The following is a 19,671-nucleotide window of genomic DNA, read 5'->3' as shown; positions in this document are numbered from 1 at the left end:
AAAAGTAAATAAATAAATCAGTTGGAAAAATCACTTGATGGTTTTGAGCAAACAGAAATTAATTTTTCACATCACAAAAGTTATTTTTTGTGTTGTACATGTGGAATACTTTCTCCTAATGGTATATGTGAAGGATGTGCAAGAGTTTTTCATTACGGACATGAGTTGGTAGAAGTTAATAGAAAATAAGGATCAGAATTTTTCTGTGATGGCACTAGTGTCTGCCTAACTCCATGTAAGCAGATGAAAAATTGTCGTAGAAAACAGTAAAAAAGATGATCTGTTTTTGATAAGTCAAACAATATAATTGCTATAGATACAACTTTAAATGATTGATTAAAAAAATTGAAAGACATATTATCCATGTTTTTAATTAAATGAATTTTGGACCTATTCAGATGGAATATTCCATATTTTAATATAAAGACATTATTCAAACCTATTCAGTAAATTTTTGACAAGATGGATTCTTTTGGATTAAGCTTAAATTACAAATTCATTTAAGAAAATATTTCCATGAAAACCTGTACATTGCTTTTTTTTTGAACGTTAATTGACACTTTTCCTTCAAATCAGAAAAAAATGAATGAAACCACAGATTCATTGGTTTCAATTATACATGAGCCTTTAGAACCAACAGAGCAAAGCATTCTAGAATTAGAGTATTTTTATTTTCTAATTTCCAGGCAAGCACAGAATGAATGTTTAGAATCAATAGAAAATCTTCATCTTACAGAATTTGACGAACTTAGGGAAGCAGTATGTTTTATTTTTAACTCCAGATATCCAAAATTCCAAGTTACATTAAAAAAATTCATACTATACAAGAAACCATGAACGAATGTAACACACTTGTTGAAAAAATAAAAAAGCATGTAGCTAAGATTCCTGATGCAAAGTAAAGTATCCTTGTAATTAAACAAGTTTTTTTAGTTATTTGTTTTATAAACAAACCTAGTCAATTATAATGACACTTTTCCAATGAAGGATTCTTCGATTCTAGATGTTTGTGGAAAATTTATGTGGGATAAATCAACAGAAACATATCTAAAATCCCACTTAAATTCAAGCACTCATCTTTTGAATCTAGCAACAAATCATATTGGTCCTGGTAGTGCAGATATTATTACATCAATGATGAAGTACGAATCCAGTAATCTTGAAGAACTCGTTTTTGATCAATGCCGTCTTACAGTCGAATCTTCAATGAAAATATTCGATGCGCTTCCTCAATCCAAAGTTACATATCTTTCAATGAACCAAAATGTGCTTACTCTTGAAGCATGTCAAAAATTTGCAGAAATACTGAATCAAGATCCTGTCCTTCAATTTGTAAGTTTTGCTGGATGTGATATTCCTGCTGATGGTTGTGTAGCCATTGCTAAATCACTTCCCAATACAACTCATCTCGAAATTCTTATACTTGATTCCAACTGTATATTTGACAAAGGAGTCATTAAAATTGCCAAATATCTATCACGTTCATCACTTAAAGAGTTATCAATTAGTGATAATCATGTTTGGAAAGAAGGCACCAATTCTTTACTCAAAGCCATTATTGATTCACCTAATGTTGTTTCATTAGATATTTCCTATAACATTGTTGATTTAGCATATTTAGCAGAATGTCTTTCATCCTCATCAATTCGCAATCTTTCAATTACCGGGTGTAAAGTCAGCAAATCACAAATATTCCTATTCCTTGAAAGTCTAGGTCGTTCTAACCTTCATACATTAATTGTTGAAGGAATGAACCTTGAGTCACAACTTCCCATCTCATGGCCGCACGTTAAGGACACGTTATGGGCCGATGGCCCACTTTTTATGAAGTTTACATCGATGATTAATTCGAGTAAAACCCTTGATGATGTTAGACTTGGTTTTATCGATTTAAATTGTATTAGCATTTTTAAGAAAGCCATTTCCAAAGAAGTGATTATCTCTATGAATGATTTTGGGCGAACTGAAAATACGTGGGTCATACATTTACCCGAATTTAATGTCGAATCACCACTTCCTATTTTACAATGGAATTCGCCCATTCGAAAAGATGAATCTATTGTGTTACTTGATATTTTTAAAAACACAACATTCCAAGGAGAACCATTAGATTCATTAAGTGTTACTAATTCTGATTTAAATGATCAAACACTTCAAGAACTATTCAGTAATTTCCATGGAATTAATCTTCGGGTTTTAGATATGTCCAATAATTCTTTTAGTGATAATTCTGTTGAATCCATTCTTAAGTATTTAAATGAAACAAACATTGAACATTTAATACTTAATAAAACAAATATCACAGAAGTTGGTTACAAAATACTTTTTTCGAATTTGGAAAAGATTCCTTATACAATTGTATTCTCATTTGAAACACTAAATAATGATGAAGCTTTTACACATGAATTCTTTAATGACTTAGCAAATTTGATCGAAAATGATCCGCAACTTGAAGAAATGACAATAAATGGATTTGTCACATCAAGCGATTTATTATTAATATTTGCAAAAATGAAAAAGAATTCGCATCTAAAAAAGTTAATTATCGAAACAGAAATCCCAGATGAGTATAAAGTACCAAACCCTCAGATATTACCTGAGGTACAGGAAGGTTATAATGCTATGGTGGATGCTTTATATCATGCGCTGTGTGATGAGGATTCGATGTGCGTGTTAAACACTTTTAAGTTCCAAATGTTGACTTCAGTTTACTTGTTTAGTGATGCGATTTTGAACCTTTGGGGAGAAATTGAAACTAAATTGGAAAGTAATAATGAATTGGAATAAATATAAACAAAATTATTTTATTTGATAAATAAATGATATAAATAATATTTTTTTTTTAAATAAACAAAATGAATTTTTTTTTTCATTTATAAAGTAAAAAGTGACTGTTAAAGATAAACTTCAACGAAAAACAAAAACATTTCTCAAATAAATTTCCAAAAAATTAATAAACAGATTAAAAACGTCCTCGATGAAATTAGTGAACAAAGTAATGAAGGCGAAAGCAACTTAATGGAACCAAAATTTCATCTTCATTATCTCCAACTTCGTGATTTAGGAATTGCACTTGATACACTACTCGATAAAGAACCTCCAAGTGATGATAATCCTAAAGTTGTTGGGGGACAAGCATTAATCACAAAAATTACAACCAAATATTTAGAAAAAAGATTTAACATTTTCAAAACATATAATCAACCAAAAATTGACCAACTTTACTTTGGGCAAATATGTCTATTGAAAGAGCCAGATTCAAAGATATCATTAGTCGTTATTACAAATCAAGTCAAAAAAGACGTATACAAAGTCTACCACCTTAATTCTCGCCTCAGTTTTTCATATGGATGCCCACATGATCTTCTACTATTTGAACATTTTGATCATTCCGAAGTTTCCATTGGTACTAAGGCCTATGGAATCGTTTTTCATAGCTCCAGAAACAACTACGAGATCATCAGTGGCACTATTACCTTGATTTCTGATGATGGAATATTTTCTATTCAAACGGACACCTCATTAATTCCCATTGAAAAAAGGTTTATAGCACTCACTGAGTCACCGTTTCCTTTTGATCAACAGAACGAAGACGAAAAGAACAATGTTTGCAATGAAAAAGAAGTAAAAGCAAATCGAAAAAGTAAAAAAGCGAATCGCTTCAAAGGCAAACGAAAGCACGAAATGCAAAACGTAAACCAAGAAGCAGAAGAAGCCAATGAAAATACAGAGCAAACTTCTCCGACAGATAATATTTCCGATCAAAATGAAAATAATCTTCAGCAACAACAACAACAACAAAATGAATTTTTTAATATTCCACAAGTTTCCATATTACAAAATGAACAAACACAGAATGAAACAGACTTTGAAGAAACAAGTTTAAATCAAAGTTCATTTTTTAAATGGGAAACACAAAATAAGGAAAACATCACAAACGAAAATAACCAAATTAAATACATGACGCAAAAGATACAAACTATATCCAGTGAAGAAGAAGAAAATATTAAAAGTTCTCCTGTGAAATATATGTCACAGAAAGTACAAGTTGATCCGAATGAAGAAATCGTGCAAAAGTTAACAACAAAGAATAACAACGATTCGGGCATGATGAAAGGATCGCAAACACTTTCTATTATGAAAGGTAATGAAAATAAAGATGAAGAATTATCTGTGGAAAGTAAAGAAAATAAGAACGATTCATTAGCGAATAAACAAATGCAACAGATGCCAAATACATTAAGCATGACAAAAGAAAAAGAACTGATAAATGAATATCTGTCGACAATAATGAAAAGTATCTTAAAAGAAAAAGGAAATAACCAATCAACAGATGATAATTTGTCACCAGATAATTAATAAATTTGTACTTCATTTAAATTTTTGGATAATTTATAAATTTGTTACCAAAATGAATTTTTGTGTTTTTTAATTGTTGTGTAATTATTTTGAATACTTTACAATTTAACGTATTTTCTTGATCAGTTCACTTTATGCTGAATGAAAACCCTTTCTTAAGACAAACCGTAAATAAGAATCAAAATAATGAATCCCCATGGGAATCTGTACGAATCCGTAAAAAGAAATATAATCCTCCACCAAATCAAAGCAATATCAACCCAAATATTAATATTAATCCACCACAAGAAAAATCATTCCAACAAGTAACGCCCCATGTTGCTATAGGCGCTGGTCCAATATTAGGTGATGCTAATGAATTTTTGGAATTGATAAAAGATGTTTTAAAGAAAAATTCTATTCAATTTCCAAATCAAATAGACTTATATCCAGGAGGATTTTGGATTATGCTTATGGATGATTTTGAGTCCAGAAAAAAGCTACTTCAAATGAATGGAACAAATAATATAATTTTTTCAGGAATTGATCTTAGATTTGGTGCACAAATTGCAGACACTCTTTTGCCAATTCTTCCAATGAGGATTCATGACAATATTCTAGATCTTTCTGATTTTCCCTATTCTTTCAATTTTGATCTTTTCAATAATTTTTCATTTATTATGTTTTTTTCAGCTATATACTGCATACGAAACAAAAACAAAATCGAAAAGATATATTTTATTAATGAATTAATGACCAAACCAAATATTCACGATTTTCGATATCTCAGATATTATTTTCCTTTTCTTCAAACTCTTGTTCTTCCTCTTGATGTAGATGTTACTGGTTTCAAACACATTCTTGATGTTCAAAATGTACAACTTATTCTTAGTAACGAAGTTTGTATACCTCCAAAAATAGTACAACCACAAAAAACATCATCATATCCATTTATTCCATTAACGAATCCCCAATCGTTAAATCTTAACAAGCTTTCTCTTAACGATTTCCCTGTAAAACCGTTTGACACTTTTGTTTATCCTCGTGCTGATTACGTTGGTAAATTTTTTGAATGTTTATGGACTGATATAAATTTGATAAAACCATTTTATAAGAATGCTTCTGTGTTTTCTGTTTCTGTGGCTTCACATGGTCCGTTTTCTCCACTTGATTATTTTGATGGTTTTGCTCGGAATATGAAATGTTCAAATATAAAAGAAAATGTTCTTATTGGTGCTGATATGATAACTGGGGGACAAATGAAAATGTTTAATGGGCATTTCTTTGCACATCCAAGTTCTTATAATGGACAAAAATTCTCAGATAATTTGGAAACTGTAGTTGTTCACGGAGTGTTTGGATTTGAAGAAAATGTATTTGGATTCGATAGAGTGCTTGTGTTGGCCAACACGGGTGAATTATATATATCAAATGATCATATTTTCATTAGAAATATCTAAAATGTATATATTTTTCATGAATGAATTTAAATTTTTATATTTATGTTTCACTGTTTATTCGATTAATCGAATTATTAATGTTTAGCATGAAAATCATTGAGCTTTATCATAATTGTAATTATTGGTGAGGAAGAAATCAAAACCTTTGAATATTCCAATATTTTGTGTATATTCATGTTCTTGTAATTTCATGAAATCAAAAACATGTTAGCAATGATAAATGAAAAATATTATAAAAAAACATAAAAATAAATTTATTGAACAAAAAAATTAGTTAAAACGTGTACGAAATGCCCAGACTGAAGCTATGCATTGCATAGATTCATTGGCCCATTTAGTAGTAATTTTTGTGTCATTTTGAGAATCCCAAAATGCCATTTGACTTTCATGAATATGTTGACTAAAAGGACTTAGTATCATGCATTTAGCTATGAATTTATATTGAGGAGTATATTTATTTTTGAGCTTTTTAAGAATTTCTTTTACAATTGATGTACACCAACTTTCAACACTACTTTTCTCAAATTCTTTCCCATTTAGATTTTTGTGTATTGATGATTGGGCAACGACTTGCATTGTTTTCATTATTTCAGGGGAATCTGGTTCGCTCGCCATCCACCCAATTAATAGGGTGCACCGTCAATAACGGTCTCTTTGATAACGGTCGCTTCTTTTTGGGTCTACCCCAAATTTTTTTTAAATGTATGACATGGACGAATTCGTCACAAAAATCATAGATATTGGAACATGTTTTTATAGAGGTGGATTTTCAGGTGATGACAGTATGTGTCTTAGTGATTATACAATGATTTTTTATCCAAATGATACCAAAAAACAAAATTCATATTATGTTGGTTGTTTCAATGGTGAAGTAAGTAAAGTTAAAAAACCAATTGAGCGAGGTGCCATCAAGAACTGGGATGATATGGAAATAATATTGGATGAAATTTTTAAACAATTTGAACGATACCATATATCCTCAAGGTCAGTACTCCATGTTGATAGCCTCCTCGACCCGACTATTAACAGAGGTAAAATGTCTGAGATCATGTTTGAAAAGTATAATTTTAGATATTTTTACTCAGGAAATCAATGCACTTTTGACACATATAGTGCAGGCTTGTTTACCACCCTTATCATTAACATAGGCCATGGCACTACACAAATTGTTCCAGTGTATGAATTATCAGCAATTACATCTGCAGCATCCGAACTCAACATTTCTGGTGTTGATATCACACAAATGTTTGAGAATCTTCTTTATGAACGAGGTTATACATTTAATGATCCAACTGACATTGAATACCTTAAACGAAAATCATCATATGTTGCAGATGACTTTGAGTCCGAACTTATTAAAGCTAAAACGACGAATGAATGTAATCAAACAATTTCTGTTGACTCTCAAGAAATAACTCTTTCATATGAACGATTTGTTTGTTATGAGCAATTATTCCGAAATCAATCGAATGGGTTTAATCAAAAAGGAATTGTTGAAGCTGCATACGATTCAATTATGAGCTTAGATGAAGAATTAAGGAAAAAAATAAAATGCATTTACTTGATGGGTGGTTCTACACTTGTGGATGGGCTCATTGATAGATTTGATAAAGAACTAACAAAGAAAATGGAAAACAAAAATATAAAATTTAAGATTCTTGCAACTGTAGAAAGACCTAAGAATAGTTGGGTAGGAGCATCTATTTTTTCAAGTTTGAGCTGGTATGATCAAGCCTATGTTAAAAAAGATGAGTATGATGAATATGGATTATCTTTTGTATTAAAAAAATGTTTTAATTAATTTTTTGATTTTTTTAAACAGATAAAATTCAATATGTAATTGTTGAAACATAATATTAAAAGAAGTAAATTTATGTTTTTTACAGATGTTCATTTCCCTCTCATCATTTCAGAAATTGTTTTTCTTTCGAGTCGAGCTTTACGACGTGCCTCAATTTCAATGTTAGATGTATTTTGTCTTGGCTTACGACGCGCTGTTTCACCAGAAGCAAGTCTCTTTTCTTCAAATTCTTTGGCTGTTTGTTGGGTAAACCATTGTGGAATTTCATTATCCCATTCACCTGGTACTGGTGGCTCAAGTGGTTCTTTAAGATTGCGAGTTTCCCATCGCCTTATAGCTAACACAACACGAACTAACTCTGCTTGATCTGCCATAACTAAGCGAACTTCGTCATATGCCCAACCAATTCCAAGTTTTCTCATTGCTTGAGCTGCAAGGCGCCAGTTACCGACTCGAGCAAAGCGATCAACTCCATCTGTAATCTGTTTTAAATTAATGCATCCTGGTGACATTCGATTTAAAATAAAGCAAATAATGTCTCCATGTGAAACACGCTCCCAATTCACGACACGCTCACCTGAAGCTTCACTAAGATACTTAAGGAATCTTTGTTTACTATTATCAACTAAACTCATAAATAACGTTTATTTTAACGGTCGATAATATAATAATAAACGTTCTCTAAAGACATTTTAAAATGATAGGATCTCCCACAAAAAACCCAAATAAAGAAGATCTTTATAAAGAATATTTTGCGCGAATTAATGAATGTTTAGAATCACGAAGTATTGGATATAATAAACAAGGATTTTATCTATTATGTAGATTATTATCACACAATGTTCCACTTGATAAATTTAAGCCATTAATAACCAAACATATTTCTAGTCCGAAGTCCCAAGTAGAAATCCTTTCTCAAATGTTTTTTGCCCAATATTATGATCCAAACGATAAATTATGTTTAGAAACATTAAAAACTCTAATGAAACAAACAGAATCACCTAATGAAATTCATAGAATTCATGCAGTCAAAACATTATCAAACATTAATCATCCTGATATTATCCAAAAACTTATTCAAGTTGCCCAATCAGATAAATCTCCACTTGTCAAGAAAGCTTCATTAATTGGAGCTTCATATAGAGTTTCCAAGTCAGGAATAGATTCCAATAATTTGTTAATAATTGTGTTAATCAAAAGTTTTTTTAAAACAGAAGATCCTATTTTAGTTTCTGGTGCCATATTATCATCTCACATCATTAAAATCCCATCACTTATTCAAGAATTTAAAGATTCCATATGGCCTCTTATTTATTCACTTGACCCATGGTCGCAAAGCCAAGCCATTCCATATCTCCCAGATGTTAATGATCACAAGCCCATTCTCTTTGCTTTACTTCACTCACAAAATCCTATCGTTGTATTAGAGACCGTTAAGCGTCTTCCAGATGAGCCTGAAAAAATCATTCCACCATTACTACGACTAACAAATCAAAATTCCATCATTTCTATCCATGCCTTTTCTGCTTTAGAATCTGTTTCTCTCCAATATCCACAATATTTACAACCATATTCGTCATATTTTTTACCACTTAATAACTCAATTGAAACGTCATATCTTTCAGTCAAAATCCTTGGTAACATTGACTGTACCAAATATCTTTTAAATTGGGCATTGTATGAACGTAATATATATGCAGCACATCTTATTGGTAAAAAGAAAGATGAAAATTGTCTCCGAACTCTTTTAGAGAATGGAACAGATCTCATTTCAGAAATCGCTTCATTTTATTCATCGAAAATTAACAACGAAGAATTCCTTGTTAATTTACTTAATGTAAAACGAATTCGTTCAACAATTGTTGCTGTGTTTACTGAAATATCGAAAGAAAACCCAAAAATTTCGGAACTCATGTTAGAGAACTTACTGAGCAAATATAACGAATTGGAAAGAGATGTGAAGAACGAAGCGGCTCTACTTAGCGTAAGATTAATCGACTGCGCTCATAGCGATTGTGCAAACGAATTCTTCGATAAATGTTTAAATGATGTGGATGAAGACATAAGAAATAGAGCAAAAACTCTGAAGTATTTGTTGGAAAGTGGTCCAAACTTGAGAAAGGCTATTTGGAACACAAGCGAACCACCAAACCCGGCGCCGCCGTACATATTCCTGTAAAAAATTATTCGATGTTTTTGTAAAATGTATTCATTTATGAATTTTTCCAAGCATTTTATTGTTAAAAATAATAAATTTATTGAGATATCAATAAAATAAAAATAAAATTATAAAGTTAAACCACTATTTGAATTTTTATTAATAACAGCACTTTGATTTTTCTATTTCTTATTTTTGTTTGAAATAAGCAGGCAAATATATCTTGTATTATATCCATTTGTCATCTTCCTGAATAATAAAATCATTATATTCTATATTAAAAGATTCACTTATGCTGTTACATTTTGATGAAGAAAGATGTGAATTTTTATTCGAATAATTCTTTTTACTCCTTTTAATAACAAAAATAATAATCCCTATGATCAATAGAAATGTAGCAACTGCAGAACATATAATTCCAATTAAAACACTGGTTGACATATCATGATTAACTTGGGGTGAATTAATTTGAGTAATTGTATAAAATTCAAAATAATAATATGAAGAATATTGAAGGATAATATAATCATAAAATACAAATTCTGAGTAAATTAAAGTGTATATTGAACTAACTAATGTATGTGAGAATGAATTTGATAAAAATGTATGGTTAATGGTTAACGTTTGAGTAATTAACAAAGAATGTGTAAAAATTAATGAAAATGATAAAAATAAATTTGATTTCGTAAAAATATCACTTTGTGTAAATTCATTTGATTTCGTAAATGTATATGAAAATGTTTTAGATTTTGTAAATGTGATACTTTTAGTAAAAAAATCAGATTTAGTAAATGAATTACTTTGTGTAAAAACATTGGATTTTGTGAATGTAGGTGTTGGCCAAAGATATTGAGCACATCCATCAACTGTTGTTCCTTTTAATGCTTTAAGTGTTCCAAATGTAGTATCTTGATATAAATCTGATGTCATAACATATTTTATTGTAACGCCAAATGCGTTAGAATCTATATCAGTTGGGGATGTATAACCTGTGAAATAAATGCATTTTAAATTATTGCAGTAAGTAAATGCATTCTTTCCAATTGTTTTTACATGTTCTCCAATTGTAACTATTGTCAATTTTGTACAATAGCAAAATGCAGATAATCCAATTTTTGTAACAGAATCAGGAATTGCAATGTTTTGTATTAAACATTGATAAAAAGCATAATTTTCTATATTTAAAATTGAGTTTAAGAAATTATATGTATCATTAGAAATGGATGATGGATAACAAATAATTGAAGAATAATTTTTATTAAATAAAATCCCATTATCATCATTTATATAATAAGTATTTTCATTAGACACTTTAATAAATTGAAGATTTTTACAATACATAAAAATACCTGGTCCAATTGAAGCTACTGATTTTGGAATAGTAATATTTTTTAATGAAGTGCATGAATGAAATGCAAAACTATCAATAGCTTTTACATTTTCTCCAATAATCACTTTTTCGAGTGAATAACATTCTCTAAATACATATGTTTGAATTATTATAACAGAATTAGGAATTATAATATTTGTAAATGAACATCTATAAAACGAATAAGTTTGAATTATTTGAACAGAATCTGGAATTGTAATATTTGTAGATATACACCCATTAAATGCATAGTCTCCAATTTTTGAAACTGTATTAGGGATTTCAAATGTTTTATCAGAAAGTCCAGCTGGATAGCAAATGATTATGGAATAATTTTTATCATAAAGAATTCCATTATCAGATAAATAAAATGTATTTTGATTTGATACTTGGATTTTTTGTAGTTTACTGCACCCTACAAAAGCAGTTGAAGCAATTGAATTGACAGATTTTGGAATTGAAATATTTTTTAATGAGGTGCATGAACGAAATGCACTGGTTTCAATTGAGTTTACATCGGCTCCAATAATCACATTTTCTAATTTAGAACAATAAGCAAATGCATAAGTTCCAATTGTTATTACTGAATTACATATTTGAGCAGAAATCAAATTTGTCCACTCATCGAAAGCACGAGAAGGAATTTCTTTAACCCCACCATCAATGATTACATGTTGAGCTGAAAACTTGTATTCATCAGAAAATTCAAGAGAAGTAGATATCGTAAGCGTATAAATTGTTGAGTTAAATGTTTCGAATGCATGTGTAAAAAAGAGAATAAATAGAATAGGAAAAAATGTATAACTCGAATTTTCTTGAAAGTAAAAGTTTTTAAATATAAAATTTGGTAAATTAAATTTAATTTTGTATATAAACATAACTAAAATTAATATTAAAAAAGTGATTTTATATAACAAAAGAATACAATCAAACATGTATGTTTTTAGATGTTTCATCGAATTTGAATCCGAACATGCTGCCAGCAAGCAACTTAAGAATGTCGTATGATTGTAAACATTTTGTTTTAAAACACTAAAATGTGAAATTTGAATGTAGGTAGAATTTGGGTTAATGTATCTAAACAATTCACTTTTATTTTTAGGGTTTTGATGGGATGTGCATTGGAATAATTCAGACTTCTTTTTAAAAAATGATATACTACATAAACAAACCAGAAGGAACAGATAATGTTTAATCATTTGATATATTACAATGAGAAAACTAGCTCTGTTATTGACAAAATAAAAAGCCCGCATCATATTCAAACCATTTGAGAGATTTTACAGTTTTTTGTGAAGGGACATGAGGACGTTAATTAACTGAAAATTGCCATGTTACAGTTCGATCATCGGTTTCATAGAAATAATTTTAAACGTGCATTTTCATTTTAGCTGATTTTTATTTAGATTTTTAAATAGGTGTGAGTCTTTTCACTGTAATTCCATACCCAACTTGATCGGGGGTTAGAAGTTTCTTAAACATGTTTTCCCATGAAATCTTTGGAATGACAATTTTCCTTGACATCTTTAATTCTCTCTCTAAGATGATAGGTGAGTTTTGAGGAACAGCTGTAAATGTCTGGCAGAAGAATGCCTCGTTGATTTTGCTTCCATATTTGTTTTGGAAATCTTCGGCGGAAATCCAATCGCCTTTTTCATCAAGAGCAAGAACATCAGAAAACAGTTCTGTGTAGTGATCAAATATGAATTTGACGAGTTGTGGATCCAAAAGCCATTGCGGTTTTGATGGATCTGATATTAATATTGGCGCTAAAGGAACACTTATGTTATATAAATCCATTTTGTTCCTCTTATCTTGTGATATCTTAACGAAAAAGCCTAATATTCGACTTAATAAGACTTTGTTATGAAATGGCAACATTCCAATTAATTTTGAAACCTGTTTGAGATCATCATCGTTATATGGATCTTTACATCCTAACGGTTTAGAAATCTTTTCCCATTGTGGTGCAAAGTTGTTATCAAGAATGTGATTCTTCAGGTATCGGAAGAAACGTGTAATGACATTTGCAATTATGAAAGGTGAAATGGATTTTGTGATGTTAATAGTGCCTGTGGCATCAATTAAGGCCGTGAGTCTTGTGATTTCCTTATCATCTCCAGGGACTCGAAAAATGCCAACAACATGTGAATTTTCAAGCATATAAGACATACATTTTTCAAGGAATGGGGGAACGGGAGCATTGAAGTGACCAATGATATCTGAAAGTTGAGCTCCGTAAACTTTCATGATAAAAATTGATTTTAATTTGAGTCAAAGTGTTAACGTATGGTATTCAAAACGTCTTTGTGAACTCAAAAATGAAAACTTTACTTCAGTTCTCGACTTTTTGATTAATTTCATATAATATTTTCTGTATACATAACCGAATAAACCGCTCAATTTGAATATATCGGCATTTTATAACATCGGCCCACGTCATGCTAAAGTGAAGTGAAGAAGAGAAAAAGCATTTCCACAATATAATTCTGGTACTTTACTTTAGTTTTCTACACTTAAACAATTCCGCCTATAGAAACATAGAAGTTCCAGGAAAATATTTATAATTAACTTCATTATACTGAGGAAATAAATATTTTTTTTAATTAATTTTCACCAATAGTTTATATTATAAGATAAATTTTATTAATACAAACATTTTTTAAATATTTTTCATTTTCCCAACAGATTCGGCAATTTTTTTCAATGACACCGAATGATTTAGCATTTGCATTACCAAAACCACCACCAAGAACAAGAAGATGACGCCCATAATTCTTGCCTTCTTTATTTCCTTTTCCATTTTCCCTTCTACGTCTTTAATTCTTTCTTTCATTTCCGATGTTTCCTTTTGCATATTACATATTTCATTTACTGCATTTTCGGTATCATTATACGCGCTATTAATTTCGTTTCTAATTTTTAACGCTTCGACTTTTGTATTAAAAATTTTATTTTTAACTTTTTCTGTTTTTACGTTTACATTTAACATCAATTCCGACGCTTCATTAATTGCTTCGATAAAATGCTTTTGAGCAGAAGCTATAGAACTTATTGGGCTTTTTAATCCCGAAATAATTTTTGACAAATTTTTTGTAATTTTTTGTGCGTTTTCATCATTTATATTATTAACATTTAATTCGCCGATTTTATCATTTACATTATATAAATTAAATGGTACTATAACACCAAGCTCGTTTAATGTCTTTAAAGGATCATTAGAAATTGGTATTAAGTTCTTTATTATCGAATTAAACGTTTCTTTATTACATTCGTTTATAGGTAGAAAATGATCTTTTTGATATTGCTGCAATGATGAGCGAATACTCGTCATGTCATCACTACAGCCATAATTCAAGCGATGCAATGAAAACATTATATATCGCTTCAATGAGAGAAGCTGATGAAGAATAAATGGAGTTAAACAAAAGTTTCCTAATAATAAATTGGGAAAACATTTTTCTTTAAAGCGATAGATTGGTTCTTTAAGCGTGCCAAAATATTGGAAATTTGTTGGCGGAGGAGTTGTAGTAAGAAAACAAAAGAAATGTAGAAGTGAATGAACTTGTAAATATAAATTAGATAATGTCATGGAATTACCATAAAGTTGATGGAATCGGTGTAAACATGTGGAATAAATATCAGGGTTATGAAGAATGCTTTCGGTAAGTTGTGGAATAACATCAATATGAGAAAACGCAGCAAGCTTTTGATAGAGATCTGAAACTTCAGACCAATTACCTGAGCTTATAGTAACCTCATTGCCATTAAGTGAATTTGAAGGATAATAGATGATAATTTGTTCTGAATCAAGGCGTTTTATTTGAAGTCCCAATTTACTAAAATCTGGTATTTGATCAGGAAACTTGAATTGATGAAAATAAGTGGTTGAGGATTGGTCAATAACTGGGGCTGAGAAAAATGGAAAATTTGCATTATCAAGTCTATCTAAAAATGCATAAAGTTTGTATCCTGAAATTTGAATTGGTTTATCACTAACCCTAATAGCCGATTTTAAAAAAGAGTATGGATTAGTCTCATAACTTTCTGGAAATAAGTATATTAAATCAAGCATTAGCTAATTTCAGTTTAAACGGGCGCCATAAATGCATTAAACGTTTTCTTCGGCACAACGATAGAATTTCTGAATCTATGTAAATAAAAAGTGTCGATTGAAATCACCACTATTTTCTCAAAAACTATCAGAAGAATTTTTATGATATATGTAAACAGATTAAAATAGATACTTATTGGTTAAAATATATTATGAATTTATTTGATATTAATTTCCATATACATCTAATCTTATCATTTCACGTTTCATATATAAATCTTATATAAAATCTTTCTCTATAATATATTAAAATATATTTTTTTTCATATATATAATTAAGTCAAGAGTAGAATCAATTAAAGAAGATTATAACATAATTGAAATTTTTACACATTTTCTTCTTCAATTAAACACAAGAATCATATGATTGAAGAAATTATATCAATATAGTTCAAACGAAAAACACATTATATTTTGCACACCATTTTACTGAAACAAAAATTAATCAATTAAGAAATTCTGAAAAAACATATTTAAATTTCTTTATAGATATTGAAGATCTCAAAAAAGATAACTGGAAACTACATAAACAACTTATTAAAGAAGGTATCAATCCTAGAAATTTTCATAAATCTGGTTTATACCTTTCATATGTTATTTTACAACCATTCAATCCATCCCTGGAACAAACCAAAACGACAAAAGCCCACAAGTACTAATGCAATAGTTTTATTTATTCATAACATTTCATTTATCTTTGAATAATTTGTTTAAATGTTCAGTCACGTTAATTGTTGCAGAAGTTTTTTCTCTTTTTCTGTTTTTTCCCATCAACAACTTAAACAATTCTCCGCTTTGGTTAATTATTTCGTTTGCTCTATTCGCAGCGTTTTCCACAATTGTTTCGAAGTTTTTATCTTTCATTTTATCCACAAACATTTCTTTCATTTTATTTTTCTCATTATCCGCCAAAACACAAGACAACAATTCGAAGTCATTATATAAATCGACGATATTTTTGTTATTATCATTCAACAAATTTTCGAATGAATTAATAATAATTTTTTTAGTTTCATTTCTTAAGCATTCATCTAAAGGATAATGATAATTACTACCACCTGCTTTTAATATTTCTTCTTCCAAATTACAAAGAAATTTAAATGTTATATTACTATTCGGTAAATTCATTAATTCCATTTGATATTTCTTCGATATGTTCTTTGCCCATTTCGTTGCTGATTTCATTTGTATTTCTTTAAGAATATTTATATTATCCTTTAAAATAATATTTAACGATTTGATGGAACTTAATGATCCTGTTAATAAACATATACATAATGGATTCGTTTCAATATATTTATCAAATAAATTAGAAATTAATTTGATTTGCGTTAAAATTGGAGTTTCAAGCATTTGAATAGAAACGATTCCATGTGTTTGATTTCCTAATTGTGTGATAAGTGTGTCTATAAGTTTCTCAAAGTGATCATATATCATCGAGATCTCAATTGGTATTCCATTTGAGCGAAGTTTGAGACTTTGTGATTCTAAAAAAACAAATTCAATCGAATTGAATGATTCGATACGTTTGTTATTCAAAAGTTTCTTTGTTTGTGTCAAAATATTTAGCTCCGATATGGAAAAGTCGATGGATTGCTGTGATAACAAATGAAAAATCTTAAGAAATATTTCATTCCAGATGTCTTTGTGAATTCCTATCTCTGTAATATTAAAACGAAATGTTGTAAGTTGGGTTTGAATGATTTCATTAATTTCTTTAGAATATTGAAGAATGCATTGAAGTGAATGAGACTTAAATTTGGAAACATTGGATTCAAATGTGTTGACAAATGTGGTCATCATATCAGTTAAAATTTGATTTGCTGATTTATTTTTGGCAATAAATTCCGTCGTGGACTCAAGAATAGATATAAACGACTTACAAATTTCCAATATATTGTCTTTAGATTGTATAAGTTTGATAACCCGATTATTGAGATATTCTGATAAAATTGATGACGCAGTTTTAGACACTGTTACAAGATCAGGAAAGTCCGTAACTAATTTACTTATTGCAATAAAACAATCTGTAATGGATTCATAAGATAAATTAGTATCAAGATTATTGGAAATAAAATTATTAATTGATGAAAAAACTCGTTGTGGTAATAAATTGAAGCTGAATTGTAAAGAGCCATAAACAGTTGTACCATTGTCCTTAGTTTTAGTGAATATTTTGTTGGCTTCTGATATTAGTTTGACTGCTTCAAAAAACTGCTTCATATTAATCTTTTGAATTGTTTGAATGTAAAAACTTGAAACTTGAGAGAGAGGTTGAATTGATTGTTGCGTTTGAAATATTGATGAATCTGAATAATCTTTTCGAAGATGATCAACCTTTTTAAGAATTTGTTCACATCCTTCAAAAATTCCTTGTATCTGCTTTAATACTGGTGGAGTATTGAGAAGAGGTCTGTAATTATCACCAATAAACTTTCTGAGAATTGTTTGCTTATTTTCAATTTCATCAAGAGCTGTCTTTTTGATTTTTTTGATAGTTTCTACGTCATATTCAACGAAAAGATCTCGAGCATCTGAAGTTACAGAAATGTTTAAAACTTCAGACATATGTCCTAATCAGACAAAGACTCTCAAATCAATTTTGGGGTGCTCCCACTATTTGTGAAGTTATATTACAGTTACGGTAAATAAAAAAAATGATGGATTAGATTATCATTTACTTAAGGTATGTTGCCTTGCAAAGTCTTTCTTTTGGTGTTATTTTTGTTCTGTCTAATGGTTTACCAATTGCAACGGCCATGTTATAATTGCCTTCACCAATTCCTAAATATTCTTCCATTCCTTTAGTATTACCCCAGTACAGGCATCCAAGTCCTAAAGTATCCAATCCAAAACTACGGGCTAACATCATGATTGCCATACTTATAACACCAGCATCAACTTTCTTGAGGTCTTTATCAGCTCTTTCGTTAGACACAATGAAAATAATTGCTGAAGCATCACCTGTAATTACATTCTTGCAGCCATATTCTTCTTTTCTCTTATTGAAAGTATCTTGTTGTTCCTTGCTCCATGAGTCAAAAATGATTTTTGTTGCTTCATCAATTTTCTTACGATCTGTAACAACAAGCAAATCATTTCCTTGGAAATTGCAAAAAGATGGACAATCTAAAACCATGTCAACAAGCTTATTGAGATCTGCTTCTGGAATTTCAAAGTTTGGATCAAAGTTACGGTAGCTTCTTCTTGAGTTGAATGCTTCAATCACGTCCATTAAAAAGTGTGTCATTTCTTCATATCACATAACATTTGACATGAATTTTTCAAAATGCTTTTGTGTGTTATCACAAAAGCGTTGCGACTTTTTGATAACATTATCATTCTCAAAAGGTGAAACATCCACGCGGATTCAATATTTGAATGAAAATGATACAACCAAAAAGCGTTGTAAATTGTCGACCAACCCCCCGTCGGTTTTTAAGGCTCCCGACCAGCAGATTGAATACATATCGTTGCCTTAAGGCAAACACGACAAGAAAATTGGTAAAAAAAGTTAAATTATCCGATTATAAACATTTTCCTCAATATTGGTTAGATAATGTTTTCAGATTATTTTAACGGGATGCTATCACATCGTTCGTTGAAAAATTGCGGGATGCCTGACCATTCAACTTTACCAACTTCGGGGCAGCCCAAATATGCTTTAATGGAATATAAGCAAAGTTCCTTAGGAAAAGATTTTTCTTTTCTTGATGAAAACGTTTGCTTTCCAATAACTACTACTGATAGTTCTGAGTGTGAGAAATTACTTTTTTTTGATGATCTTCAAAAGTTTGAAAATTCATTAAATATCCAATCTGATGAACACTGTATTTCTTTAATGAAAAAAATTAGAGAATTCCTTATTGGTCATCGACCTAATTTTGGTGAACTTGAAAAATTTCATTTCCTTTCAAATTTAAGATTTTATACGTCAAATGAAAAATCACCAGAAGTCAAGAAATATGCGTTTGAATGTATTGCTACTTGTGTGTGTGCATTTCCAAATTTAATTACCAAAATTATTGATTTAAATCTTATTTTCCAATGCTTTGATGATCCTAATACTCCACTCTGTATTTTCCCACCGATTTTCAGACTAATTGGTAATCTTTTATATTATAGCGAACAATTCCGACAAATTTTGTTTCAAAAAATATCTCCAGATAAACTTATCGAAATCTCGTTTAAGGTCATAGAACATGGTACACAAGTCAATGAACCTATTACAGCTGTTTTTTATTGTATTTTCCAAATCGTAAATAAAGTTAGATTTGATCCTCAATACTATTTTCCATTTGCCGAAATCTTTCAAGAAAAGCTCAAAAAGAAAATATCAGCTGAAGCATGTTCAGATAACTCACATCTCTATGCCTTAAATGGAATATGGGACATACTCCAAAAAGAGAATGACGATTTAAGCGACGATGA

At 29.8% G+C, this 19,671-nt stretch overlaps 7 protein-coding genes across 7 annotated transcripts; 4 read left to right on the top strand and 3 right to left on the bottom strand.

Moving 5' to 3' along the window:
* Positions 1 to 981: 981 nt before the first annotated feature.
* Positions 982 to 2,787, top strand: GO595_009394 (Leucine Rich Repeat family protein; the record flags this gene model as incomplete). The annotated part of the gene is made up of 1 exon (XM_067923075.1): positions 982 to 2,787. The coding sequence occupies one exon, from the start codon at positions 982 to 984 to the stop codon at positions 2,785 to 2,787; it is 1,806 nt and encodes a 601-aa protein (XP_067770396.1).
* Positions 2,788 to 3,018: 231 nt separating this feature from the next.
* On the top strand, positions 3,019 to 4,359 carry GO595_009393 (uncharacterized protein; the record flags this gene model as incomplete). Its single annotated transcript, XM_067923074.1, has 1 exon — positions 3,019 to 4,359. One exon carries the CDS (start codon positions 3,019 to 3,021, stop codon positions 4,357 to 4,359), a length of 1,341 nt encoding a protein of 446 aa, XP_067770395.1.
* A 2,139-nt stretch (positions 4,360 to 6,498) lies between these two features.
* GO595_009392 (actin-75) lies at positions 6,499 to 7,599 on the top strand (the record flags this gene model as incomplete). The annotated part of the gene is made up of 2 exons (XM_067923073.1): positions 6,499 to 6,857; positions 6,912 to 7,599. The coding sequence occupies 2 exons, from the start codon at positions 6,499 to 6,501 to the stop codon at positions 7,597 to 7,599; spliced, it is 1,047 nt and encodes a 348-aa protein (XP_067770394.1).
* Positions 7,600 to 7,688: 89 nt separating this feature from the next.
* GO595_009391 (uncharacterized protein) lies at positions 7,689 to 8,234 on the bottom strand (the record flags this gene model as incomplete). Its single annotated transcript, XM_067923072.1, has 1 exon — positions 7,689 to 8,234. One exon carries the CDS (start codon positions 8,232 to 8,234, stop codon positions 7,689 to 7,691), a length of 546 nt encoding a protein of 181 aa, XP_067770393.1.
* Positions 8,235 to 8,296: 62 nt separating this feature from the next.
* GO595_009390 (ARM repeat-containing protein) lies at positions 8,297 to 9,778 on the top strand (the record flags this gene model as incomplete). Its single annotated transcript, XM_067923071.1, has 1 exon — positions 8,297 to 9,778. The coding sequence occupies one exon, from the start codon at positions 8,297 to 8,299 to the stop codon at positions 9,776 to 9,778; it is 1,482 nt and encodes a 493-aa protein (XP_067770392.1).
* Positions 9,779 to 12,536: 2,758 nt separating this feature from the next.
* GO595_009389 (RhoGAP domain containing protein) lies at positions 12,537 to 13,376 on the bottom strand (the record flags this gene model as incomplete). Its single annotated transcript, XM_067923070.1, has 1 exon — positions 12,537 to 13,376. The coding sequence occupies one exon, from the start codon at positions 13,374 to 13,376 to the stop codon at positions 12,537 to 12,539; it is 840 nt and encodes a 279-aa protein (XP_067770391.1).
* A 4,541-nt stretch (positions 13,377 to 17,917) lies between these two features.
* On the bottom strand, positions 17,918 to 18,475 carry GO595_009388 (nitroreductase family protein; the record flags this gene model as incomplete). Its single annotated transcript, XM_067923069.1, has 1 exon — positions 17,918 to 18,475. One exon carries the CDS (start codon positions 18,473 to 18,475, stop codon positions 17,918 to 17,920), a length of 558 nt encoding a protein of 185 aa, XP_067770390.1.
* Positions 18,476 to 19,671: the final 1,196 nt, after the last annotated feature.

This window comes from Histomonas meleagridis, assembly GCF_020186115.1.
Source record: "Histomonas meleagridis strain 2922-C6/04-10x chromosome Unknown contig_9, whole genome shotgun sequence".
NCBI classification, from domain to species: domain Eukaryota; phylum Parabasalia; order Tritrichomonadida; family Dientamoebidae; genus Histomonas; species Histomonas meleagridis.
Note: the sequence above shows the minus strand (reverse complement) of the source record. Positions and strands in the feature narration are given on the sequence as shown.